This window comes from Salvia splendens, chromosome 5, assembly GCF_004379255.2.
Source record: "Salvia splendens isolate huo1 chromosome 5, SspV2, whole genome shotgun sequence".
NCBI classification, from domain to species: domain Eukaryota; kingdom Viridiplantae; phylum Streptophyta; class Magnoliopsida; order Lamiales; family Lamiaceae; genus Salvia; species Salvia splendens.
This window is the reverse complement of record NC_056036.1, coordinates 8,889,369-8,912,206: the sequence shown is the minus strand read 5'-3', so window position 1 is coordinate 8,912,206 and position 22,838 is coordinate 8,889,369. Positions and strand designations below refer to the sequence as shown.

At 43.2% G+C, this 22,838-nt stretch overlaps 2 protein-coding genes and 1 pseudogene across 2 annotated transcripts; 1 reads left to right on the top strand and 2 right to left on the bottom strand.

Moving 5' to 3' along the window:
* Positions 1-4,935: 4,935 nt before the first annotated feature.
* LOC121803749 lies at positions 4,936-5,791 on the bottom strand (annotated as a pseudogene).
* Positions 5,792-5,930: 139 nt separating this feature from the next.
* Positions 5,931-8,720, bottom strand: LOC121802147 (seipin-2-like). The gene is made up of 2 exons (XM_042201731.1): positions 7,553-8,720; positions 5,931-6,665 (listed from the first exon to the last, which is right to left on the bottom strand). Exons 1-2 carry the CDS (start codon positions 8,666-8,668, stop codon positions 6,186-6,188), a joined length of 1,596 nt encoding a protein of 531 aa, XP_042057665.1. The 5' UTR covers positions 8,669-8,720; the 3' UTR covers positions 5,931-6,185.
* Positions 8,721-13,559: 4,839 nt separating this feature from the next.
* On the top strand, positions 13,560-20,114 carry LOC121804653 (probable LRR receptor-like serine/threonine-protein kinase RFK1). The gene is made up of 24 exons (XM_042204283.1): positions 13,560-13,888; positions 14,653-14,827; positions 15,075-15,146; positions 15,234-15,302; positions 15,396-15,467; positions 15,629-15,700; positions 15,786-15,857; positions 15,939-16,010; positions 16,109-16,180; positions 16,269-16,340; positions 16,421-16,495; positions 16,645-16,710; positions 16,800-16,865; positions 16,959-17,021; positions 17,102-17,149; positions 17,225-17,268; positions 17,345-17,721; positions 17,789-17,984; positions 18,068-18,214; positions 18,409-18,527; positions 18,608-18,818; positions 18,893-19,130; positions 19,204-19,354; positions 19,432-20,114. Exons 1-24 carry the CDS (start codon positions 13,795-13,797, stop codon positions 19,783-19,785), a joined length of 2,997 nt encoding a protein of 998 aa, XP_042060217.1. The 5' UTR covers positions 13,560-13,794; the 3' UTR covers positions 19,786-20,114.
* The last annotated feature ends 2,724 nt before the right edge of the window (positions 20,115-22,838 follow it).

The window sequence follows — 22,838 nt, the reverse complement described above, 5'->3', positions numbered from 1 at the left end:
ATGGAAAAGTTAGTTAATAAAACAAATGATAAATTAATAGTATTATGAATGGCAAAATTATCAACATTAACAGAGTATCAATTTTGAATATGTTTGTGATATGCTTTTGTATTTTTTAAAAGATTGGTAGTGGAAAATCCATTTAGGGCATCCGGCATCCGTAATGGGCGGACGATGGCACGCCCAATGGCGCGCATCGTCCGCGCCATCCATCGTCCGCACCCATTGCGCGCCATAGGGCGCTGACGATGGTCATCGTCCGCGCCATCGTCCGAACAATTGCGGCTGTCGCGGACGATGGCTGCGGACGATGGCCATCGTCCGCGCCATTGTGGAGGTCGCGGACGATCAACCGCGGACGATGGCACGCGGTTTCGTTTTTTATAAATACCGTTCATTTGTAATATTTCATTTCACTCGATTTCATTTTCGAAACTTACAATTACATAATTACTACGAAATGGATTCAAGCCCCAATAGTCCTACGTTTAGCGCAGGGGCGCATTGGCCGGGTACAGAACCCGACGATTATCGTTCGTTCGACACCAACGCCCATTACGATCCCGATTTCAGTACGGAATCGTATGGGTTGTCTGACATGGAGCCGTCTCCACACCGCCCAACCGCAGCGGCCGATCCCGACCCCGCCGCGACCGCTTCCGCCCCAGCCAGAAAGAAGCGGAACCGACAGCGGGCGCAGAAGTTGCCGCCTCCCGGTGATTGCGATGAGTACGCCCCCGGTCGTACGAACTACAACGACGACGAAACTCTCACCTTGGCCTGGTGTTGGGTAGATATATCGGAAGATCCGATATTCGCGAACAACCAGCGACAGATCGCGTACTGGGAACACATCACGGACCTCTACAATTCGGTGAAGCCGCTGACCGCGTACAAGCGCAAGCGTGAGCAACTCCGCAAGCACTGGGATCAAGTCAAGAAGCAAGTGAACTTGTACGCGGCGGAGTTCGAGAAGTTCACGCGGTCACAGGGGAGCGGCGAGAGCGCGAGCGCGAGCGACGTGCGCGCTAAAGCGATGTTGTCGTACCGGTCGATGTACGGCGACTTCAAGCACGAGGCCATCTGGGCGCTCTTGAGGGACAAGCAAAAGTTCCAAGGTGGAATTCTGCACACTGGTGCGCCGAAGAGGACGAAGACCACTGAAGCTGGTGATTACACGAGCAGCGGCAGCGGCAACCACCCGGTTGACCTCAACCGGACGTACGTGGATGAAGGGAGTTCCGGCACACCGGTGTCCTTCCGGCGTCCTCCCGGCATCAAGGCTGCGAAGACCAAGGGGAAGGCGACCGCGACCTCATCGTCGACCACTGCAACCCAAGCTCCGGTCCCGGTAGAGCTCCCGACCCAGACGGCCACCGCGTTTGAGTCGTTAGCAACAGCGTCGATGGCAAGGACGATGTTGCAGACGCACAGGGCCCTCAAGAAGTGTACCGACCCCGACGAAGCCGAATATCTCCGGGCGTTACTCGATGAGCTGCGTCGGAAGTTGGGAATTGGTCCGACTTAGTTTTTTTTTTATTAGTTCAATGATGTAACTTTTTTTTATTAAAACATCGCCGTTTGTTATTTAGACCGTTTTTTATTTACTCATTACTTGTTATTTGAAAACAGTAAATTAATTAAACAAAACAATAAAATGATGATGTGGCGCGCCTTAGGGCGCCCCACTGCAGGTGGGGAGGTAGGAGGATAAAACTGCTGACGTGGCGCGCCATAGGGCGCCCCATTGTTAATGCTCTTACAAGTCTGTGTTTGAATTCTCAATCTCTTCTCTTTTTTCTGATCTCGTTTTTCGGCACAATGAACATTCTTTCAATTTTGTACTTCATCTTGGATATATATACTCCTACAACTTAAAAATAAAATATCGTACTCTAATTCGATATAGTATAATACTAAGTGTCAAATTGAAATTAAAACATCAAATAATGTTCATTCTTTCCTCTCTTCTTTCTGTTCTCATTTTTGGGCACAATGAGCTCTATTTCAATTTGGCATTTGATCCTGGTTAAAAAAATAAGTATATAGTTACTCCTACAATTTAAATGAAATATCGTGAAACAATCTTTGATTCGATTTATAATACACGAAAAATTGAAATTAAAACATCAAATCGAACACAATACGTTCAATTAATCAAAACCCCGAAACCAATCAACCCCCAAAAAATCAACAAATTCATCTTAGAGCATCAGCAATGGCGCCTGTCCCGATAGAATTCCGACCGTCGTGCCGGAATTCCGCGGCGGACGTCCGCCATTGTGCATGGTATGCATGGATACGTAATTCCGTCGAGGACACCGCAGTTCCGCGGCGTTTACGCTGAATTCCGTCGCGACGCCGCGCGGACGTCCGCCATTGCGTTGACTCCCACGGACGTCCGTGCGGAATTCCTGTTTATTGCATTAAATATATTTTTTAATTTCTATAAATACGTCCCGTTGAACTTCATTTCATTCGCACCACTTGTATTAGCGAGTATCTCTCTTTCTAAAAATATCTTTCTTTCGAAGAACAATGGAGCACCACGATAGCGATTCCCCTGCCACTAGCGAGTCACCGGCGCCTTATTTTCCCGTCGGCAGGAGTGCCGGAATGCCAGGGATGATGCCCCAATCTCAAATTCCATCGGGAATGATGTCTGGGTACTACAACATGTACCCGCATTGGTATGAGATGATGCCCCAGATGCCCGGGGCGAGTGTCGGAATGCCGGGGATGATGCCCCGAATGTCGGGAATGATGCCCAGAATGATGCCCCAAATGTCGGGGATGATGATGCCCGAGATGATGCAGGGATCACATGTCGCTGTGGGGGGGAGTAGGCAGGTCGCCGGTGGACAACGTCTATCGGCCCTATATGGATTTACTGTCGACGGACAACCCGACGAGTTCTCCTCTCGAGACTCAGTTCACTGGCAATGACACGTTCTCGCTCGAGGAGTTGGGGCTTTCTCCGATCCGGGATTCTCCCCCACCGGCGACAGTGAGGAGGGGAAGGCCAGGGCGAAGGAGGGGCAGGGGACGGGGCGTCCCGATGTACAGTGGTGAGGAGGTGGCCTCTGAGGTGGGGGAGGGATCCAGCGGGAACAGGAGGACCGTCTGGATCATGGACGAGTGCGTTGCGCTGGCGAAGGTGTGGATCAGTGTAGTGGAGGATCCTTACGTCGGGCGAACGAGCACATTGACCGGATATGGTGGCGCATTAACCAAAGCTACCTCCAGTTCAAACCGCCAGGGGGGAAGGCTCACAACGGAGAGCAATGCTGGAAACAGTGGGATCGGCTGAAGAGGCAGCTCAACCGATTTGCCGGCATTTACACAAACAACCTCCGCTGGGCAACCAGTGGCATGTCTGCCGAGGATGTGAGCTCCTGTCTCATCAGCAGTTCCCCGACACTCAGTTGGGCTTCGGGGAATTCAAATATTGGCCGGTGTTTCTTGTGGTGCAGTCTTCGGCCAAGTTCACTGCGGGTATTGAATTTGGCTGGCCGAAGCGGACGAAGATCAGCGACTCCGGAGAGTACAATAGCAGTGCCGGTTCCGCGGAACTCCCCCCTGTCGAGGCAGAGTTCCCGACACCCACATCGTCGGCCTGCCGCCATCGCCTGGTTGGGCAAAACTCCGCGTCGTGGATGGCGAGGGGAAGCACCAGCGGATCCGCCGAAGCCCAATCGGCAGCACCCGCCCAAAACGATCCTGAGAACCCCTCATTCGCCTACATCGCGGCACATAAAACCTTGTTATGTGCAATGGTTGAAGGGCGCCAATCGACCGACCCCCATTACAAGTGGTCACTTAAACCCCTCATCAACAGTATGCGGCGCGATTTACGGTTCAGAGACATGTCGGACGGTGACGGCAAGGGGGGTGACGGCGGTAGGGACGGCGGCGGGGAATCCGGGGAGTGAGAAGCCGGTTTTTATTTTAATAATGCAATTTTTTTAGTAATTATGTATTTTTTTATAATGAAGTATGTTTTTTTTAAATAAAGTGGTTGCATTTTCTCCGTATTCGTGTCGACTATTTAATTCCGTAAATTTCTTACTTCCGCAAATTGTTTAATTTGTGAATTTGTGAATTTTTTAAATTGTGGGAAGTCCTTGGGGATGTCCTTGGGGATGTCCGCCACTGTGCAGTCGGAATTCCTTATGACGTGGCAGTGCAGTAGGAAGTCCGTATGACGTGGCAGGAGGTGTTTTTTAGAATTCCGCGGGGAATTCCGCGCCATTGCTGCTGCTCTTAAAAAATGTAAATTATAAGGGCATCCACAATAGTGGGAAAAGCGTCCGCCCCAGCGTGGACGCTTGGGAGGGGGCGAAAGGGCCATCGCCGAGTATTCACCGAGGACGCGCCGGTGGGGGAGCGGCGCGGCGGTCTACTGCGCGGCCATTCGGTGCGGCGGTCCGCCGGTTTTTATTTATTTATTTATTCTATAAACTATGGAGGTTTAATTTTGTGGAGGTTTAATTTTGTGCAGGTTATGGAAACAAAATTTGGGGAAGATGAAGTGAAGAGATAGACGGAAATTTGGAGAAGATGAAGTGAAGAGAGAGAGAGAGAGTGTGTGTGTATTAATTTATGTGTTTTAAATTATGTGTTTTAATTTTTTAAATTAAATTATGTGTATTTTTCTAATTATTATAGTCCGGTTATTTTTTTTTTGTGGAGAAGAGGCGGAGGATTCCTACTCCACCACGGAGTAGGTGGTGACGGTGTTTTTATTTGTTTTTTTTAAATGTTCGTTGTATAATTTTCCCGTATCCATAATACAACAAATATTTGGTCCCAATACTTTTTTTAAATTTTATTATCTCGTTTTCTAATTATTTACAGTCCGATAATTTTAATTATAATTGAATTAAAATATACAAAAAATAAAATAAAGTGAAATGTGGTAAAAAAAATGTCCACTATTACGGTATAAACTTTTTTTTGTGGCCGCGGACAAATCAAAAGTGGCTGAGGACAAAAAAAAAATAGCTTGTATAGGGGAAGTGTCGTCCCTACCGTGGATACCCTAAACACTAAAGCCTAGTCGGAGACTCGGAATCCTCTTCCTAAGAAAATCCTCTCCCAAATCCTCTCCCAAATCACAGCCTTCAAACAGCTCCATCATCTTCCTCAGCTCCTCATCGCCGAGATCATCCACAAACGGCCTAATCGGAATCGCATTTTCCGGCTGAAATTGATACGAATTGGGATTATCATCGATAATCACCTCCCTGCTCAGCTCCCTCCCTATTTCCCCCAAATCCTTCACGAATTTCCCATCCACAGCTCTACACGAATTACGATACAATCGATGCGAGATCGCCTTCCTCCAATCGAGCTTATCGAGAACCAGAGACGCATACTCCTCAATTCCAGCTGTGAAAATCACAATCTCGAATTTTTCACTCAAATAGCCCAAAAATTCATCAACGAAAGGCCTTTTCAAGACGTAGAATTCGGATTTCGTCGATTACGGGGCGGACGACGAAATCGTACCTCTCCGGAGGCACGGTAGCGGTGGAGTGAACTAGGGTTTCGTCGAGGTCGAGGAAAATGGTATTTTTTCTAGGGTTTAGGGGCGGAGGGAGAGCGTATTTGTCGGAGAAGATTTGAGTTTTTTTTTTGGTGGGGGAAGAAAAACAGAGTAGTCATTTTTTTAAATTTAAGTTCGGTTGCAACGGTCGAATTTGTGTAGGTTCGGAACCGAAGCTAAATGGGAAGAATAAAGGGGAAAGAGTGATGATGTTAAGCTGTTGTAACTTCTCACAATAGCCATAGTTTCAAATTTTTTTGATGGTGATATAAACTTTTGAATGTCTATTGAAGTTTGTTTTTGTATAATGTACACCCCTAGTTCCATATCCCTCAATTCTTTAATCTCGTTTATATGACAAATAATAGACAAAACAAACTGATGAAACGAAACATAGAGAAATTAGAATATGCTCTTACATTAGCGGAGGAGTTTTCAGATCTAATAAAACATGTAAGATAGAAAATATTGGTCGTATGTTCTAACTAGTAGTATTTACAAACTTGGTGTGAAAAATATGCACAAAAATGCAGCGCTGTGTCGAGTACAAACAAGGAAAGAACAACGCACAACACGGCGTTCCCCCACATGCACACGGGCATGTTTTTATTGCTGTTCCCCGTCCTCGTATCAGCTTTCACAGGATAAGATCGTGGTGAGAGGCGGCCTCTCGAGGAGCGGCTTCCCAGAGCCTTATTTTGGGGATGATGACAGGTCTGCAGCAGAGGAGAGCAAAAACCAACTCAATCATAAGCACAGCCATGCTTACCCACACAAACAGTGTTTTCTTCCAGTACCACAAGATCCTTTTTGTGAGAGGGAGATTGGACTCGAGGGTCAAGGATGCGCTGTATATTTCTGGGACTCCAGCACCGGGTGAGTACTCAGCTCGCTGCTCAAGAACAACCCTTATGGAAGCGGTTGGGGTTTGACCTTCGGTGAAATCTTTGAAGTTTACTTTCAGGTTCTGGGTTTCTGTTGTGTAGCCGGTAAGAATGGGGGCGACCTTGAGGAAAGTAAGCAGGAGGCGAATCGACTGGCTCATGTAGTGCAGCATGCAGGGACGTCGTGATGTTGCCAGAATTTGGCCATCAGCAGCAAGGAAATCGACTCTGACCTTCAAGGAGGCACACATAATTATCAGAATGGTTAAACAATGGGCAAGTCCACCAGGGCTTCCGATACATTAAGCTTAATGGGAAGCATGCCTAGAGAGTAGAGACCAAAAGAATGTGACAAACCATCATTTCTTTTCTCTGTTTTGCAATAAACAAATAGAAAGTGAGATCCCTAGCAGTGTTCGCCAAAAGCTGTAGATATCCCATCCATAGATGAAGCATATAAAATTTAGAGCTAAACTCTCAAGAAAGGGATGCAAATGCAAGTCCTAAGCAGCAAGCCAATCTTGAAAGCTATGGATATATTAATCAATTAAAATAGCAATCCAATTCAAACCACATACACACAATTTAGAGCTAAACTCTCAACTTAGATCAATAACTTTCCAAGCATACTACAACACCAAGAGGCTCACTTTACACTATCCCAACCCATAAAAAGCTGAACAAATCTAAAAGCCACAGAAAATTTAAGAACTTATATAACCACTTAAGAGGCAAACAATTTTGTCTTTTAAATCAACAATAGGGATAAATCTACGCAACAGACAACTTCTCGAACATACAACACCAATAGGCTCAACCTCAGTCTACCATAATGTCAATCCATAAAAAGCTCAACATAAACCAAAAGTACTAAACTCTCAGCAAAACTTCTTGAATATACAAAACCAAAAGGCTCACTTAATACGATCTCGACCAGCATACCTGACACGATTATAAATACAAATATTACAAAACCAACAGCCTTGCAGTTCATGTAGGAAGCAGATAAACAACATACGATTAAACTAATCCCACTTCAATCCATGTTTAACAATAAAATGCAGTCACCAATAAACTCGATCACAACAAGAACAATACACTAACATCAAACAAAACATACCTGAAACATCCCAAGATGTTGGTTGTATTCAGACTCGGGCAACGTTAGAGACACAGTAATCTGCACCCCATGATCCCGTGGCACGACCCTTGATCCAGTGGCCTTAAAGATCCCAGGCGTCTCCACGAAATGCCTCATGTCACGATTCATCTTCACGTTTGACATAATCGGCACAAATGCCACCGGGCTCTTCTCTGAATAATCGAAATTCAAGCTCCTAGTCACAGTAATCGGCTCCTCCACCACCATTTTTATCAACACTCCGCCCATCAAAAACGCGGACACCAACAATCCGACCAATACAGAACACACATAAGCTGACCACAACAACCCCCAACCACATTTCAACCCTAATTTCAAAATCGCTCGCTGCTCTTTCAACCATTCATACACATATTCTGAAACAATTCCAAACGTGAGATTCCATATGTTTTTCAATTGCTGAACTATAAACCCTCGGAATCCCAGCAAAAGCCCCAGGGGGTTAAACACAATCATGTACGAGTAATACGCCAATCGAATCGTAAACGTAAAAATTTTGACTAGCAAATCAATTTGGAAGGTGATAGGCTTGATTACTATACCAGCCAGCTTTAACAGAAGGTTCGAATCCGAATCCGAATTCGAATCCAAATCCGAATCCGAATCATCACTTCCTCTGAAGCCCAATTCTTCACCAGGAGCTGCTTCGAGCGCTTCCGTTACCGTTGATTCCTCTTCGTTCATCTCATTCCTCCGCAAAGCAAGCTTCGTATCCTTCAATGCCTTCTCGTATCCCTCGAATTTCCGAGAAAGCGCTACCTTTCTCTCTCTCAAGTATTTGTCCACATTTTCCCGCGTGCCGAGCTTCGCCGATTCCGCCGTGTCATCTCTGAAGGATTTTTTACTCGACCAAGACCTGCGGCGGCGGAGAACCGCTGGCGGCGGGGATTTGTCTTCCAGATTGGATTCAACTGGAACAGGGCTAGGATCCGAGATTGATTCATCACGATTGGATTCGATAGAATCGGAAAAATTCTCGCGGCAATCGTAAAATTCGAATTCGTCTACGGCATCTTGATATTCATCTTCGTCGTCGCCAAATTGCGCGCTCGATTTCGCTTCCTCCATTCCCATGTATATGGCCAGAAATTTGTGTGATCGAAATTTTTTTTGCCTTTTTTTCTTGGGATTATTGTTGTACGTTGTGCTGGAGGAGTTGTACACCGGGAATTCAGGGCTGTGGGAGGAGACCGGTATCCGCTGTCTCTTAAATATTCACGGGCTCCACTGTACTTTTCACTCCATCTCTTAACTAAGAGACCGCACCTATAAGAGCATCAGCAGTGGGGCGCCCTAAGGTGTGCCCTATGGCGCGCCACGTCAGCATTTTTATCCTCCTCCTTCTCCACCTGCAGTGGGGCGCCCTAAGGCGCGCCCTATGACGCGCCACATCATCATTTTGTTGTTTTGTTTAATTAATTTAACTGTTTTCAAATAACACGTAACGAGTAAAAAAAATGACTAAATAACAAGCGGCAAAGTTTTAATAAAAAAAAAATTACACCATTCAACTAAAAAAAGAATAAAACTAAGTCGGGCCAATTCCCAACTTCCTACGCAACTCATCGAGTAATGCACCGAGATACTCGGCTTGTTCGGGGTCGGTGCACTTCTTGAGGGCCTTGTGCGTCTGCAACATCGTCTTTGCCATCGACGCTGTAGCTAACGACGCAAACGCGGTGGCCGTCTGCGTCGGGAGCTCATCCGGGTCCGGAACAGGGGTTGCAGCGGTCGACGATGACGTCGCGGTCGCCTTCCCCTTGGCCTTCGCAGCCTTGATGCCGGGAGGACGCCGGGAGGACACCGGTGTGCCGGAACTCCCTTCATCCACGTACGTCCGGTTGAGGTCAACCGGGTTAGTGCCGCTGCCGCTGCTCGTGTAGTCACCAGCTTCGGTGACCTTCGTCCTCTTTGGCGCACCAGTGTGCATAATTCCACCTTGGAACTTCTGCTTCTCCCTCAAGAGCGCCCAGATGGCCTCATGCTTGAACTCGCCGAACATCGACCGGTACGACAACATCGCTTTAGAGCGCACGTCGTGCACGCTCTCGCCGCTCCCCTGTGACCGATCGCACTTCTCGAACTCCGCCGAGTTCAAGTTCACTTGCTTCTTGATTTGATCCCAGTGCTTGCGGAGTTGCTCACTCTTACGCTTGTACGCGGTCGGCGGCTTGACCGAATTGTAGAGGTCCGCGATGCGCTCCCAGTACGCGGTCTGTCTCTGGTTGTTGGCGAATATCGGATCTTCCAATATATCTACCCAACACCGAGCCAAAGTGAGAGTTTCGTTGTCGGTGTAGTTCGTACGGCCGGGGGCTACTCATCGCAGTCACCGGGAGGCGGCAACTTCTGCGCCCGCTGCCGGTTCCGCTTCGCCTTCCCCTTGGCGGCACCGGTCGCTGCGGGGGCGGGATCGGCCGATGCGGTTGGGCGGTGCGGCGACGGCTCCATATCAGACAACCCATACGATTCCATGCTGAAATCGGGATTGTAATGGGTGTTGTCGCCGAATGAACGATAATCGTCGGGTTCTGTACCCGGCCAATGCGCCTCTCCGCTAAACGTAGGGCTATTGGGGCTTGAATCCATTTCGTAGTAATTATGTAAATGTAAGTTTCGAAGATTAAATCGTGTGAAATGAAATATTACAAATGAACGCTATTTATAAAAAAATGAAACCGCGTGCCGTCGTCCGCATGCCATTGTCCGCGACCTTCACAAAGGGGCGGACGATGTCGCGGACGATGGTCATCGTCCGCGACCATCGTCCGCGACGTCCGCAATGGAGCGGACGATGGCGCGGACGATGGCTATCGTCCGCGGTTTAAGTCGCGCCCGAAGCATAGGCCGCGACTATCGTCCGCGGCCTATGCCACACACCCACAGTGGGGGCGGACGATGAATGGCGCGGACGATGCGCGCCATCGGGCGTGCCATCGTCCGCCCATTGCGGATGGTCTAACCCCCATCTCTTATCCGTCTCTTAACCATTTCATCCCTTAAATATTCATTCAATTTCATTTTTTATTTTTATTTCTAACAAATTCAATTAATAAAAACGCACTTAATTAAATAAAATAAAATTACAACTTAAAATCCTAAAAAAAATACATAATTAAATTCGTGGCAAAATAAATAAAAAAGACATAATTTAAAATACAATTTCATAGAAATTATAAAAACTACTCCGCCGGCGAATCATCCCCCAAAGGCGGTGGCAGTGCACTCAAGCTACCTGGAGGCGGAATACAAATTTGTCTTGTCATATACTCAATTCCGGCAAGATGAGCTTGATATTGTGGAGGCGTCATGCGGGAAGTGTCCGCCATCGTGGCGGTCAAGTACATAGACAATAGGGTGTTCGAGCCCGAACCCGCCTGGCTTGATTCGCCTCGGCCCCTCCTCCCTCTCGCCGCCTTGGTCCCTTGCGGCCAACGGCGCCCACGGAAGGAGCCCCCTGCATCGGTGGTCGTGCCCTCAACCTCTTGTGAGGCGCTGCCTGACCCGCCCTCACTAGACGAGTATTGGCCACCCGCCGTGCGCTTCGAGCTCGAGCCCTGGCTGGACTGGACACCGTCGGCCCACCTTTCAACGTCTTTGACGGCCTCCCAAACATCGACATGTTTGAATTTTTTGCCGTTGTCGTCAAAGAAGACTCGCAAAGCCGCTCTCATAATGTCAGCTCTATTGGCTCCGCTTTGGTATTGAGCTGCTTCATTCTTGTTGATGGCGCAAAATTTTTTGACATCTCTGTCGACGCGGTCAAAATGACTGCGGAGCATCTTCAGGGTGCGGCGGCGGGACCGAACCGGCTTGTTCTCGTTGTAGGCGGCGGTGACCTTTTCCCAAAAACACTTGCGGGTTTGTTGATTTCCGACAATGGGATCGTACGTGACGCTAACCCAAGCGTTGAACAGAGTCATCGTGTCCGCCCGGCTGTATGGATGACGACCTATATCCTCCTCCTCCTCGGCCACCTCCTCCTCTTCCTCCACGGCGTCCAATGCGCGACCCTTAGAGCTTCCACCGCCTCGTCATCCTTCCGGATTGAGTTCATCCGGATAATCCTCCCTAATTTGGGATAATCCCTGTGAATACCTCAGGGTGGAGGGACGAGCGTATGCATCCACATCAAAATGGGGTGGTTGGTACGCCGTCGGCATCGACGAGCCTTGGGTGCCCGGCGACGACGAACCGGAACCGGAACCACCCAAGACATTGTACATGCCCCCCAGTCGCCAAACGCGTTTATGTCAAAGCCGCCAGAGCCGCCAGAGTTTCCGTCGCCGGACATTTTGTGATAAAAATTGGAGAGGTGAGATGAAAATTGGAGAGAAAATGGAGATGATTTGAGAATAATAGATGTGTGTTTGTGTGTATAATGAGGATGAAAGAGGAGTATTTATAGAGTAAAAAAATAAAAAATAAAAAAAATATTTTTTTTACCGTTCAACGGTAATAATACCATTTTTTTAATTTTTATTTTTATTAAAATCGATTTTTTTTAAAAAATGATTTATTGCATCAGCGTGACGACACCCACTCACGGGCCGGCTAGTGGGCGTCACGCCTAGCACCAGCGCGCTCCACGTGGCGAGCTGTCGCGCGAGCCGTCCCTCCGGGACGAGACGCTCGACGAGACGAGACCGAGACGGAAGGCTGCAACGCTATCTCGCGGCCGTCTCGTCTCTCCGAGACGAGACCGAGACGCCCGCGAGACGCGTTGCAGATGCTCTTAGCATCCACAGTGGTACGGATGTCCCGGTGGACATCCCAAAAACACCTCCCGCCACGTCATAAGGACTTCCCGCTGCACAGTGGCGAACATCCCCTTGGACATCACGACGGACTTCCCACAATAATAAAAATTCACAAATTCACCGAATTAAACAATTTACGGAATTAAAATTTCGCCACGATTACGGAATAAAATTTTCATTAAATAAAAATTTACAGAGGTGCGAATGAAATGGAGTTCAACGAGCCGTATTTATAGAATTTTTGAAAAAAAAATATAAAATAATCGGGACGTCCGTGGGTCAACGTAATGGTGGACGTCCTCAAGGACGTCGCGACGGACGTCCCGGGAATGCCGTGGAACTCCGATGTCCGCAGCGGACGTCCGTATCCGCGTCACCGCTGCGCAATGGCGGACGTCCTGTGCGGAACTTCGGCACGCCGGCCGGACGTTCGCCGGGATGGGCGTAATTGTGAATGCTCTAATTGGTGATATAATAGGAGTATTTCTTAATTCCACCACTTTTTAAAAAATATCACATTATTCTGTACGATGGAACAAAAAAGGGTCATCGCCAAATATATCAAGTAAATTGGATTTGAGTCATGCTTATCCAAATTTGAATTTTCATAATGTGAGGATCGTAGCTTGCTGTTACACATAGCAAGCAAGTAGCAACTATTACAAGCTCTTACCAAAGATGTTACTACAACACAAAAGAGCTAATATAGCATATCTAAGCATAGTACTAGACCTACTTGTATTAACAGAAGGATTAATTGAAAATTATATTTCGGTGGATGATATTTCAAACTCAATCAGTCAATCGGTTATGGAGTTGGTGTGATTTTTTTTGTCGTATTCTGGAAGTGGCAGAAAATCAGAATAAACAATTACTAAAGAGATCAAAAGTAAAACAAAAAGATAGTTACTATAATATTAATAACACATCTTTTTGGATTTGGATTCGGATTCGGATTCGGATTCATAATCCATGAAATTTCAAGTGTGATTACTTTTGTGACACTTCAAATATCATGCACATACATGAATTTAAATCGCCGCCGTTTTTGAGTTTTCTCTCTCATTAAAGCTCGCTCTCCGACTTTTCCTTAATAAAGTTAATATACTCAAATGTTTTCGTTTATATAAGCAAATTTTTGTCGTGATTTTAGAATATCTAACTCTTTAAATTCAGAAATAGAAAGAACTAGTCTAGTTACATTATTAGATTCCTGCAATAAAAGTGAAAAGAAAGGAGAGAGAAGAATGAATTGACAACTGCTACTCGGAAATGATAAAATTTCCCCCAATCAGTCTCTATTTGAATCTTACCGCATCTTAGAATGCACACTGTACACTAAATTATTGACCCTAAAGCATAACTCACTTAAATTCCTGATACAGAAAATTCATGTTTAGTCTATGCAAATTCTTCAGTTATTGATGCTCGAAATCGAATATGCGTCTCACAGAAACCGTTGCTTCTTGGTTTATTGCCTTTTGCTTCATGGGGATGCTGAAAGTTTCCCAATCACAAGTGCCACAAGAAGAAGGTAACCAATATTGATCTCTGTTTCTTGAAAAATAGGTGCACTTTCCTTTTGCAGACAGCATTTATGAGAAAAGTGACAACTTTACTAAGATTTCACTTGATTGAAAATGACCCATTAATATGATGAAAGAGGGATGCAATAAAAATTGAATCTTTATCGTAATCCAGTTTGGAATAGTAATCTTCATTTTGTTTTAGTGTACTAAAACAGCAATCTTCATTTTTTTTGTTGTTTAGTATCAATAAAATATGAATCTTTTGGGTGCTTTCTCGAAGTTGAAATCCCTCTTGTTTAATTTAGATTGAATTGTGAGTTGTGGGCTAGTTTGCTATTTGGTTTAGTGGATTGGAATAGTAATTTTCATTTTGTTTAGTCTGGTAATATAGGAACTTTGCTTTTGCTGTTGTTGTTAAGCTTTGTCTGATAAATAAAATACTATGTATTCTTGATAGAAAATGATCCAGTAACAATATTGAAAGAGGGATACAAGAAAAGTTGAATATTTAGGGTGCTATCTGTAAATTCCCTCTTGAGTAATTCAATTTGGTTTAGATAAAGACTAAAGATTAATAGACATTGACTTTTATGGGTTGCGGAGTTGATTTACTTTGTTGATTTATGATATGCTATAATGCATACGGATGAAGGAAGCATTTATTTTGTTTAGTGGATTGGAATCTGATTTTGATTAGTCGATTAACATACTACTACTAATCTTGATTTTGTTGTTTTTGTTTTTGTGTTTGTTTGTACCTGTTGTTTAGTGGTTGCTCTTCAGCAAATTGTGACTGAGATGGGTGCAAGGTATTGGAAATTCAACGGTGACCAATGTGAAATCGAGATGATTGGGATGTCGCCTACTCCCCCGACCGATTCCGAGGGCTATGTTGATTGCAACTGCAATTTCAAGAACAACACTGTCTGTCATATCACCAATATGTATGGTTTCTATCTCTGATTATTTCTATGTTTGCCCACATTCCCCGTTTCTGCAAAAAGAACGATGTTTATTGTGTCTTGTTCATATATTTGTAGACCTTTGGTTGCCAGTTTCCATTGTGTTCAATTCATAAAATTTTGCTCTCTTAATAAGCCATGCCATTTGAACTTGAGGCATATTTCCAATTTATTTTCAATGGAAGCCATAAATTTTGTTCATGGAGAGTTAAAATCCAACTCGTTGCAGCGTGCTCAAGAGTCTCAATCTTCCGGGAGTCCTTCCTATTCACATCACGAAGCTTCCCTACCTTCAAGCTGTGTAAGAACCTTTGTTTACCATTCTGCTCAATGATTTATGTAAGCAAACATCATATTGCCTAACATACTCAGACACTTTCATTGTCAGTGATTTCGCCTACAACCTCCTCAGCGGAACAATCCCAACACAATGGGCTTCGACAAATTTGACTAGCATGTATGATAAATATATCTCAAGTCTAGAATGCAAGAATTCGCTGCAGACTCGTTTCATGAATGTTTAGCGGTAATGCCAGAATTTTTGTTGCAGCTCTCTTGTCGTAAATCGCTTGTCAGGGGAGATACCCAAGGAACTTGGAAACCTTACTACCCTCACGTACCTGTACGTCTTTGTTTGATTTCCATATCCATTTATCGATGCCAAAGTATTCTATTTGGAGGCACTTCACAGTTCTTCATGATTTCTCATTTTCGTTTCAACCAATTGTGTAATGCTTGGCACTTAATCTAATCTCGACTGTATTTATTGATGAGTCTTACCAGGGGCCTCGAAGCAAACAACTTTTCAGGGACTATTTCTTCCGATATTGGGAAATTGATAAACTTGAAAACTTTGTAAGACTCCATATCCCTATATATGCTTGTCCTAAATTAGAAATATTATGCATAAGCCAATGATAGATGATCCATTAAATTGCAGGACATTGTCTTCCAACCGATTGACTGGGCATCTGCCTGTAACTTTTGCAGCACTAACAAATTTGAATGATTTGTAAGTACTCTATACAATCTTGCTCCATTCTTGTCTCCGATTTTTATTTGTATGCTCAGTGTTTCTTCTTTTGAGTTGCAGTAGGATAAGTGATAACCGTCTAAGTGGACGAATACCCAACTTCATTCAGAACTGGAAACAGGTTACGAGATTGTAAGATCTTAATCCCAACCTATGCAAAAACAAACCAGACAGATTTTATTTTTCATTGAGCATACATGTTCTAATTTTTCAACTCTGTCTGAATGAAGAGAGATGCAAGCAAGTGGACTAGTGGGGCCCATTCCGTCGAATATATCCATTCTCACTATGCTTAAGGATTTGTAAGCTCACTTAGTCAACAAGTTTTAGTGGCGTTTATGCATATTTGTTACTGCTTAGAAGTTAGATTCACTTAGTTTATCTATGCAGGAGAATTAGCGATATTAAGAGCCCGGCTTCAAATTTCCCATTGCTGATAAGCGCTGCAAACCTAGAGACATTGTATGCATCACTGTATAAAACTTCGTTTATTTTCTTATCTTGCCTTTTTAATTAGCCAATGACATTTGCTCTGCATACAGGGTGTTGAGGAACTGCAACATTTCTGGAGCAGTGCCTGATTATATTTGGAGACGACTCCGAGTTCTAGACATGTTGTGAGTGACCAAATATGTGACTTGATATGAATATGCATATATTTGATTTACCATGTAAAAGCTACTAGTTTTTCTCTTTTCTCAGAAGTGAACTAGATTGAGAACTGACTAATTTTTTTTCGCCTTGTTCAATTTTGTGTTGTTTTTAGGGATATCAGTTTCAACAAGTTAGTCGGGGAGATTCCACATAACATCGCGAGGGATCTGAAAACTGTGTGGGTGAAAATTACACTTGAATCTTGTAAAATGATCATTCTGCCTTCTTGTGTACTCTGACTCGTCTTTGTATATGATACGATGATAGGTTCGTGACTGGTAATATGCTAAGCGGAGACATACCCGATGCACTCTTGAAGGATGGGAGCATCATGTATGTTTCTATTATAAATATACTTGCTGCATATCGTGTTTATTCTTGCAGGCAACTCGAAGTTTTCTTTTTGTTGATGCTGATTGTGTGCAGTGATCTGTCGTACAACAATTTTACTTTGCAAGGGCCCGATCAACCTGCGTGCCAAACGAACATGTAGAGTACACCTTATGTATCTATTTACTAGACATTACTCGTAGCTTGAGTTTTTAATTTTTATGTTTTGGTGGTATTAGGAACCGAAGGGTGAACTTGTTTAAGGGCTCGTCAACTGGCAACATTCTGTAAGATGAATTTCTGTTTCCTTGTATAAAACTCGACAACTTGTGATTCTTACGGCTTTGCTTAATCTTTGACAGACAACAAATGCTTCCATGTACAAGGAACGTAGCCTGTCCAAGATGTACGATAACTTCTTCTCGTTATGTGGCTATATTTGATAAGAACTTTGAACAAGTTTCCTCACCTCAATTTGGCAGATAAATGTTCGTTACATGTGAATTGCGGTGGCACTGACTTGACTGTCGAAGATCACAAGAGACGAATTTTGTACGAAGGAGACACAGGAAGTGATCCTGTGAGATTTTTGAGCGAGAATCATTGGGGCTTTGTCAGCAGCGGGAAATTCTTGGACGGGCCTTATTCTGACAGCTCACGTGTAGTCCGACCCACATCAAACATAACTATCCCGGAGTTGTACACCACGGCACGCCTCAATCCCATGTCCCTCACATACTTCCATTACTGCCTCGAGAATGGGAGCTACAATGTGAGCCTCCACTTTGCGGAGATAATGTTCATGAACGACAGCACGTATAACAGCCTCGGGAGGCGCTCATTCGATATATATATCCAGGTTTGTCTCTCCACATACAAGAAGCGTGATGATCTGGTGTTTTTTTCTCTGATCCCCTCTGTTTCAGGATGATTTAATGGAGAGAGATTTTGACATCGGAGAAGAAGCTCATGGAAATGGGAGGCCTGTAGTTAGGTCATACAATGCCACGGTGCATGATAGCACGTTGGAGATCAGATTTTACTGGGCTAGTAGAGGGACTAAGCGGATTCCTAGCTTCGGAGTTTTTGGTTCTCTTGTATCGGCTATTTCAGTGGATCCAAGTAAGCACGATCTATCCGTTTTCGTGTAATGTTTGACTTAACCTAGATATGTTCTCTCACATTTTCGTTTGGTGTCACTGAAGATTTCAAGGTTTGCAAAGATGGGGATAAGAAGAAGAATACAACGGGTTATATCGTGGGTCCGGTGGTATCTGCCTTCGTGATTTTTTTGATCGCGGGCATCGTTTGGTGGAAGTGTCTCCGGAGACGCAGAACTCGCCTAGGAAAAGGTGATGTCCGAATCCCTCGTTGTGCAGTAATTTTTAAAGGTCTTGTGTTTTATGACGCCAAAACTTGTTGTACGACTCTTGTTAACGTGTAGAATCAAAGGAGATAGCACGTTGAGGTGCAACGCGTGTTGAATTGTTTGACGCATTCATGATTTCCAAAGGCTTACTCTGTATTTTCTTGCTTTTGTGAACAGGGTTCGATGGCTTAGAGCTACAGACAGTTGCGTTTTCGTTGAACCAAATCAGGGCAGCTACGAACAACTTTGATGAGGCGAACAAGATTGGAGAAGGCGGCTTTGGCCCTGTTTATAAGGTACGTTTAGTATAGCTTAATGCCTGCATTTCGCTGTTTGTCTTCGTGTTTCGTGGCTCCTGACAAAAAATGTAGTGCAGGGTTTGCTGCAGGATGGAACTGTGATTGCTGTGAAGCAGCTCTCGTCGAGATCAAGGCAAGGGAACCGTGAGTTTCTCAACGAGATCGGTATGTTTTCTTGCTTGCTGCACCCGAATCTCGTGAAGCTGCATGGGTGCTGCATCGAAGGCGATCAGCTGCTGCTCGTGTACGAGTACATGGTGAACAACAGCCTTGCTAATGTCTTATTTGGTAATTAAGTCTTTAATCATTTCATTGATTTTGATTCGGCTCGTGAGGTTTACGTTGGGTGGCACCGTTTTCAGATTCGAACAAGAGCCAGATGATCCTCGACTGGCCAACGAGGTTCAAGATCTGCATTGGGATTGCGAGAGGTTTAGCCTTTCTCCATGACGAGTCGAGGCTGAAGATCATTCATCGTGACATCAAAGCTACGAACGTGCTGCTCGATGGAGATATGAACCCAAAGATATCCGATTTCGGATTGGCTAGGCTTAACGAGGACGAGAAGACGCACATTAGCACAAAAGTTGCTGGAACGATGTGAGTTCATCGTCTTATTTTCGAAACCTTTTGCTATATTGCTTGCTCGCTTGTCTGATTTACTTGTTTGCAGAGGGTATATGGCTCCCGAATACGCGCTGTGGGGCTACCTGACAGACAAGGCGGACGTCTACAGCTTCGGAGTCGTGCTCCTAGAAATCGTGAGCGGGAAGAGCAACAGCAACTACATGCCAAGCCATAAGTTCATTTGCCTTCTAGATTGGGTACGAATATTCGCGAGCTCTTCGAATCTCGGATTTTTTTTTTTTTTAATCTTAATAGCCTATGTGTAATGTCTCAGGCTTGTCACTTGCAAGAAAGCAAGAATATAGACGAACTCATCGATGAGAGACTGGGATCTCGATTGGACCGAGAGGAAGTCGAGAGGGTAGTCAAGGTGGCGCTTCTGTGCACGAACGCGACCCCATCCGTGCGGCCTACAATGTCAGAGGCGGTGCGGATGATGGAAGGGAGCCTCGCCATACCGGACACGGTCGCGGAGGGGAGCACGGAGTTGAGGATGAAGGCCATGAACGACTTCCGGAAGGAGAGCTGGATCGACACTAGCTTGTCGGGAGCTGTGGGAATTGATCCGAGCTTCTCCTCGTTTGCCACTGATTTTTCTGAAATCGGTAGAGATGGTGTATCACATTGATCGAGTCGCGATCCAACTCTTTCGGTGTGGCGTAGTTGGTTGGTCAAGTGAACCATCGATAGAGTCGTGACCATTCGATGTTGGTGGAGTGAAGGTCGAGCTCGAGAGGCGAGGCTGAATGAAGGTAGCTTAGAAACGTAATGATACCATTTTTGTTACGGACCTTCATGTAAAACTTGTATGTAGCGCAGCGGCTGAAGGTAGATTAGCAAGGTAATGATATCATTTTTCTCATATTTTGTCAAGTATCATGTATAATTTGTAACCGTCACTGTGTTGTACAGTTTTGTAGAGTTTCTTACATAAATGGTTTCTGATTTTTATATTTATACGTCTATAGTTCTTAAAAAAATACCATGTCAAATCTTTGAACTATGCATGTACATTTACATTTTTTTGGAGAAAACACCAGTTGGTGGTCAACTTCAGACCAAAGCTTTTGATGGGCTTTTTAACGCTAATGATGTTAACTCAATGCGCTGGATTTGGTTATAAAAACGGCCCATGTTTAGGTTAGGGAGAAAATAGCAACATTTCGTTGGAACAAGGAAATTGGGGGACAATTAATATTATAACAAATACTACTCCATTTCCAAAAAATATGGATTATTAATACAAAATTTATAAATAATACTCCCTTCATTTCTTAAAAATAGAAATTCACTAACATTAATTTTACTACTTTTTCTACTCATCCCACTTAATTTACCAAATTTGCATTAAAACTCATGTCATTTCTAAAGTTCTATTTTTAGGAAACGGAGAGAGTATGAAATAGATAAAGAAAAGTAATTGAAGTGGTGTTGTGAATATCCACCTAATTAAAAAAATAGAAAATAAAAAATTTAACTAATTTTGTACTAAGTGTAAATAAGTTTAATGTATGGTGAAAATATTTTGAAGTAAAAAATTAACTAATTTTATATTCGGTATAAACTAAAATGATAAAATGTAGTACTAACTATTTTTCCAACGGAACGATGGAGTACGAATAGCATAGGCAAAGCGACATTTTCTTATATATTTTTGCTTCCCAAAAAATATTAAGGTGAATGACGTGTACATATATATATATATATATATAGGGAGATGATCAAAATAAGTATGTGTTTAAATCCAGAAATGCAGACCAAATCTTGGCCCTAGGATTAGATGATCTAATGGTCAATAATTAACCAAAAACACGGAAGGTCATAATTAAGCAATTTTAGGTCATATTATAATATTTGGGTTTAATGTCATGCTAAGATCGTTTTAGGTCATGCTTTGTTAGCATGACCTAAAAATTACCTAATTATGACCTAAAAGTGACCTAATTATGATATTGTTCTGCGTTTCTGTATTTAAATCTAGTTTTGCATAGATCAAAACCCGTATATATATATATATATATATATATATATATATATATATATATATATATATATATATATATATATATATATATGAGGAGATGAGTGGTTTTATTTGAAGTGGATAATTTTTGAGGTACTTCGTTAAAGTGGATATATAAGATTTATAAATACTGGACTTTGTTGTAATTATTGATCAATTGAACATGATTAATTGTCGTAAAATGGTAGTAAAATATGCGGTTCTACTTGGAATCATATATAGACCATTTGCAAGATATTAGTATTCAATTGTTGGAATGGGTATATATAGAATTAATTAGATTCACATCATCGCATCTAGACTAAGTATTGTCTTGCTTTTAATGATTAGACTAAGCCCTCGATCTAATCCTAATTGTTAGTATTATTTTACAACAGAATCACAATTGGAAAAATGTATATTTATTCTGCCACTAAAGTCGACGCTTTTATTTTAATAAATTCGTCAAATCACTTTGTTAGTAAAACTCACAATATTATTTTCTCATTTAACCCCATCGTTACTAGTTGGTACTATTAAATTAATAAATTATACCAAGATGCTGGCAAATTTAAGTCAGTAACCGACGAAATAAACTACTACGAAATTTCAAAAATTTAATTATTGGAATTTCGTAATGACTATAATATTTTGTAGATTGGATCAAGGATCAAGGGTAGTATCAAAATCAATTAAGTGACCGATTAAATCGAAACTAACTTATAAGAATAGAAAGTAGTTTTTATTATATTTAACACTAATAAAGATGTAGTATTAGTTGTTAACAATACGGATTGTATATTTTGCTAGTAATTGGAATACGTCTTTAATATGTTCAGCGATTACGTCTTTAATATCTCTTCTATGTTTGCAGTCTCTCTTCCACCTTTTTCAACTAACGTTTTTTATATATTTTTTTAAAATGCGTGCAAAAATTAGACTTCTAATCATATATAGAGGGAGTGAAATTTTATAAGTCATTTTGAAACACTTTTTTGAAATTAAACCGTAGATCCGAATTTGAATCTAACTAATTAATTAATGGAATATTTCAATCCACGCTAGGCAATCAGCAACGCTGTCTCTTATTTGTCTCTTAACCGTCTCATCTCTTAACTATTCATGGGTCTCACTGTACTTTTCACTCCATCCCTTAACTAAGAGACAGCACATGCAACCCTCCATCTCTTATCCGTCTCTTAACCATCTCATCTCTTAACTATTCATTCAATTTCATTTTTGTAAGTTTTGTATGCTAAATGCTGATCAAAACGTTGAAGCAGAATGAAGAAATCAAGTCAGCCGCTCCAAAGCTTCAGGAACGTTGGATGACGCGCCTAAACTGAGATTAAATCTCAGCCGATAGATCCAACTAGCCGTTGGGTGTAAATCTTGTATAAAGCGTTTGTTAGCTGAATTAGTTAGTTCAGTTTTTAGCTTCTGATTTCGGTTTTCATCTTCAAATAGAGAGTGTGTAATCTGATTCCAAGATTCAAGAGTGCAATACACTATTTCCACTTCTCAATTCAAGCTTTTGTTATTCGTTTGTGTTTCTTGAGTTTAACCAACAAGTGGCGCCGTCTGTGGAAATTACGGCTAGAGTATCAAACGAAGAAAGATCTAGACGAAGGAGGGAATGGCTTCAAGATTCGAAGCTGAGAAATTCACTGGAAAAAATG

Coding starts and splice junctions, on each gene's coding strand:
- LOC121802147 (XM_042201731.1), bottom strand. CDS start 8,668: ATGGGAATGGAGGAAGCGAAATCGAGCGCGCAATTTGGCGACGACGAA. Junction 6,666..7,552: donor AACATCTTGGGATGTTTCAG/GTATGTTTTGTT, acceptor GCCTCCTTGAAG/GTCAGAGTCGATTTCCTTGC.
- LOC121804653 (XM_042204283.1), top strand. CDS start 13,795: ATGCGTCTCACAGAAACCGTTGCTTCTTGGTTTATTGCCTTTTGCTTC. Junction 15,303..15,395: donor TCGACAAATTTGACTAGCAT/GTATGATAAATA, acceptor TTTTTGTTGCAG/CTCTCTTGTCGTAAATCGCT. Junction 18,215..18,408: donor CAGAACTCGCCTAGGAAAAG/GTGATGTCCGAA, acceptor TTTTGTGAACAG/GGTTCGATGGCTTAGAGCTA.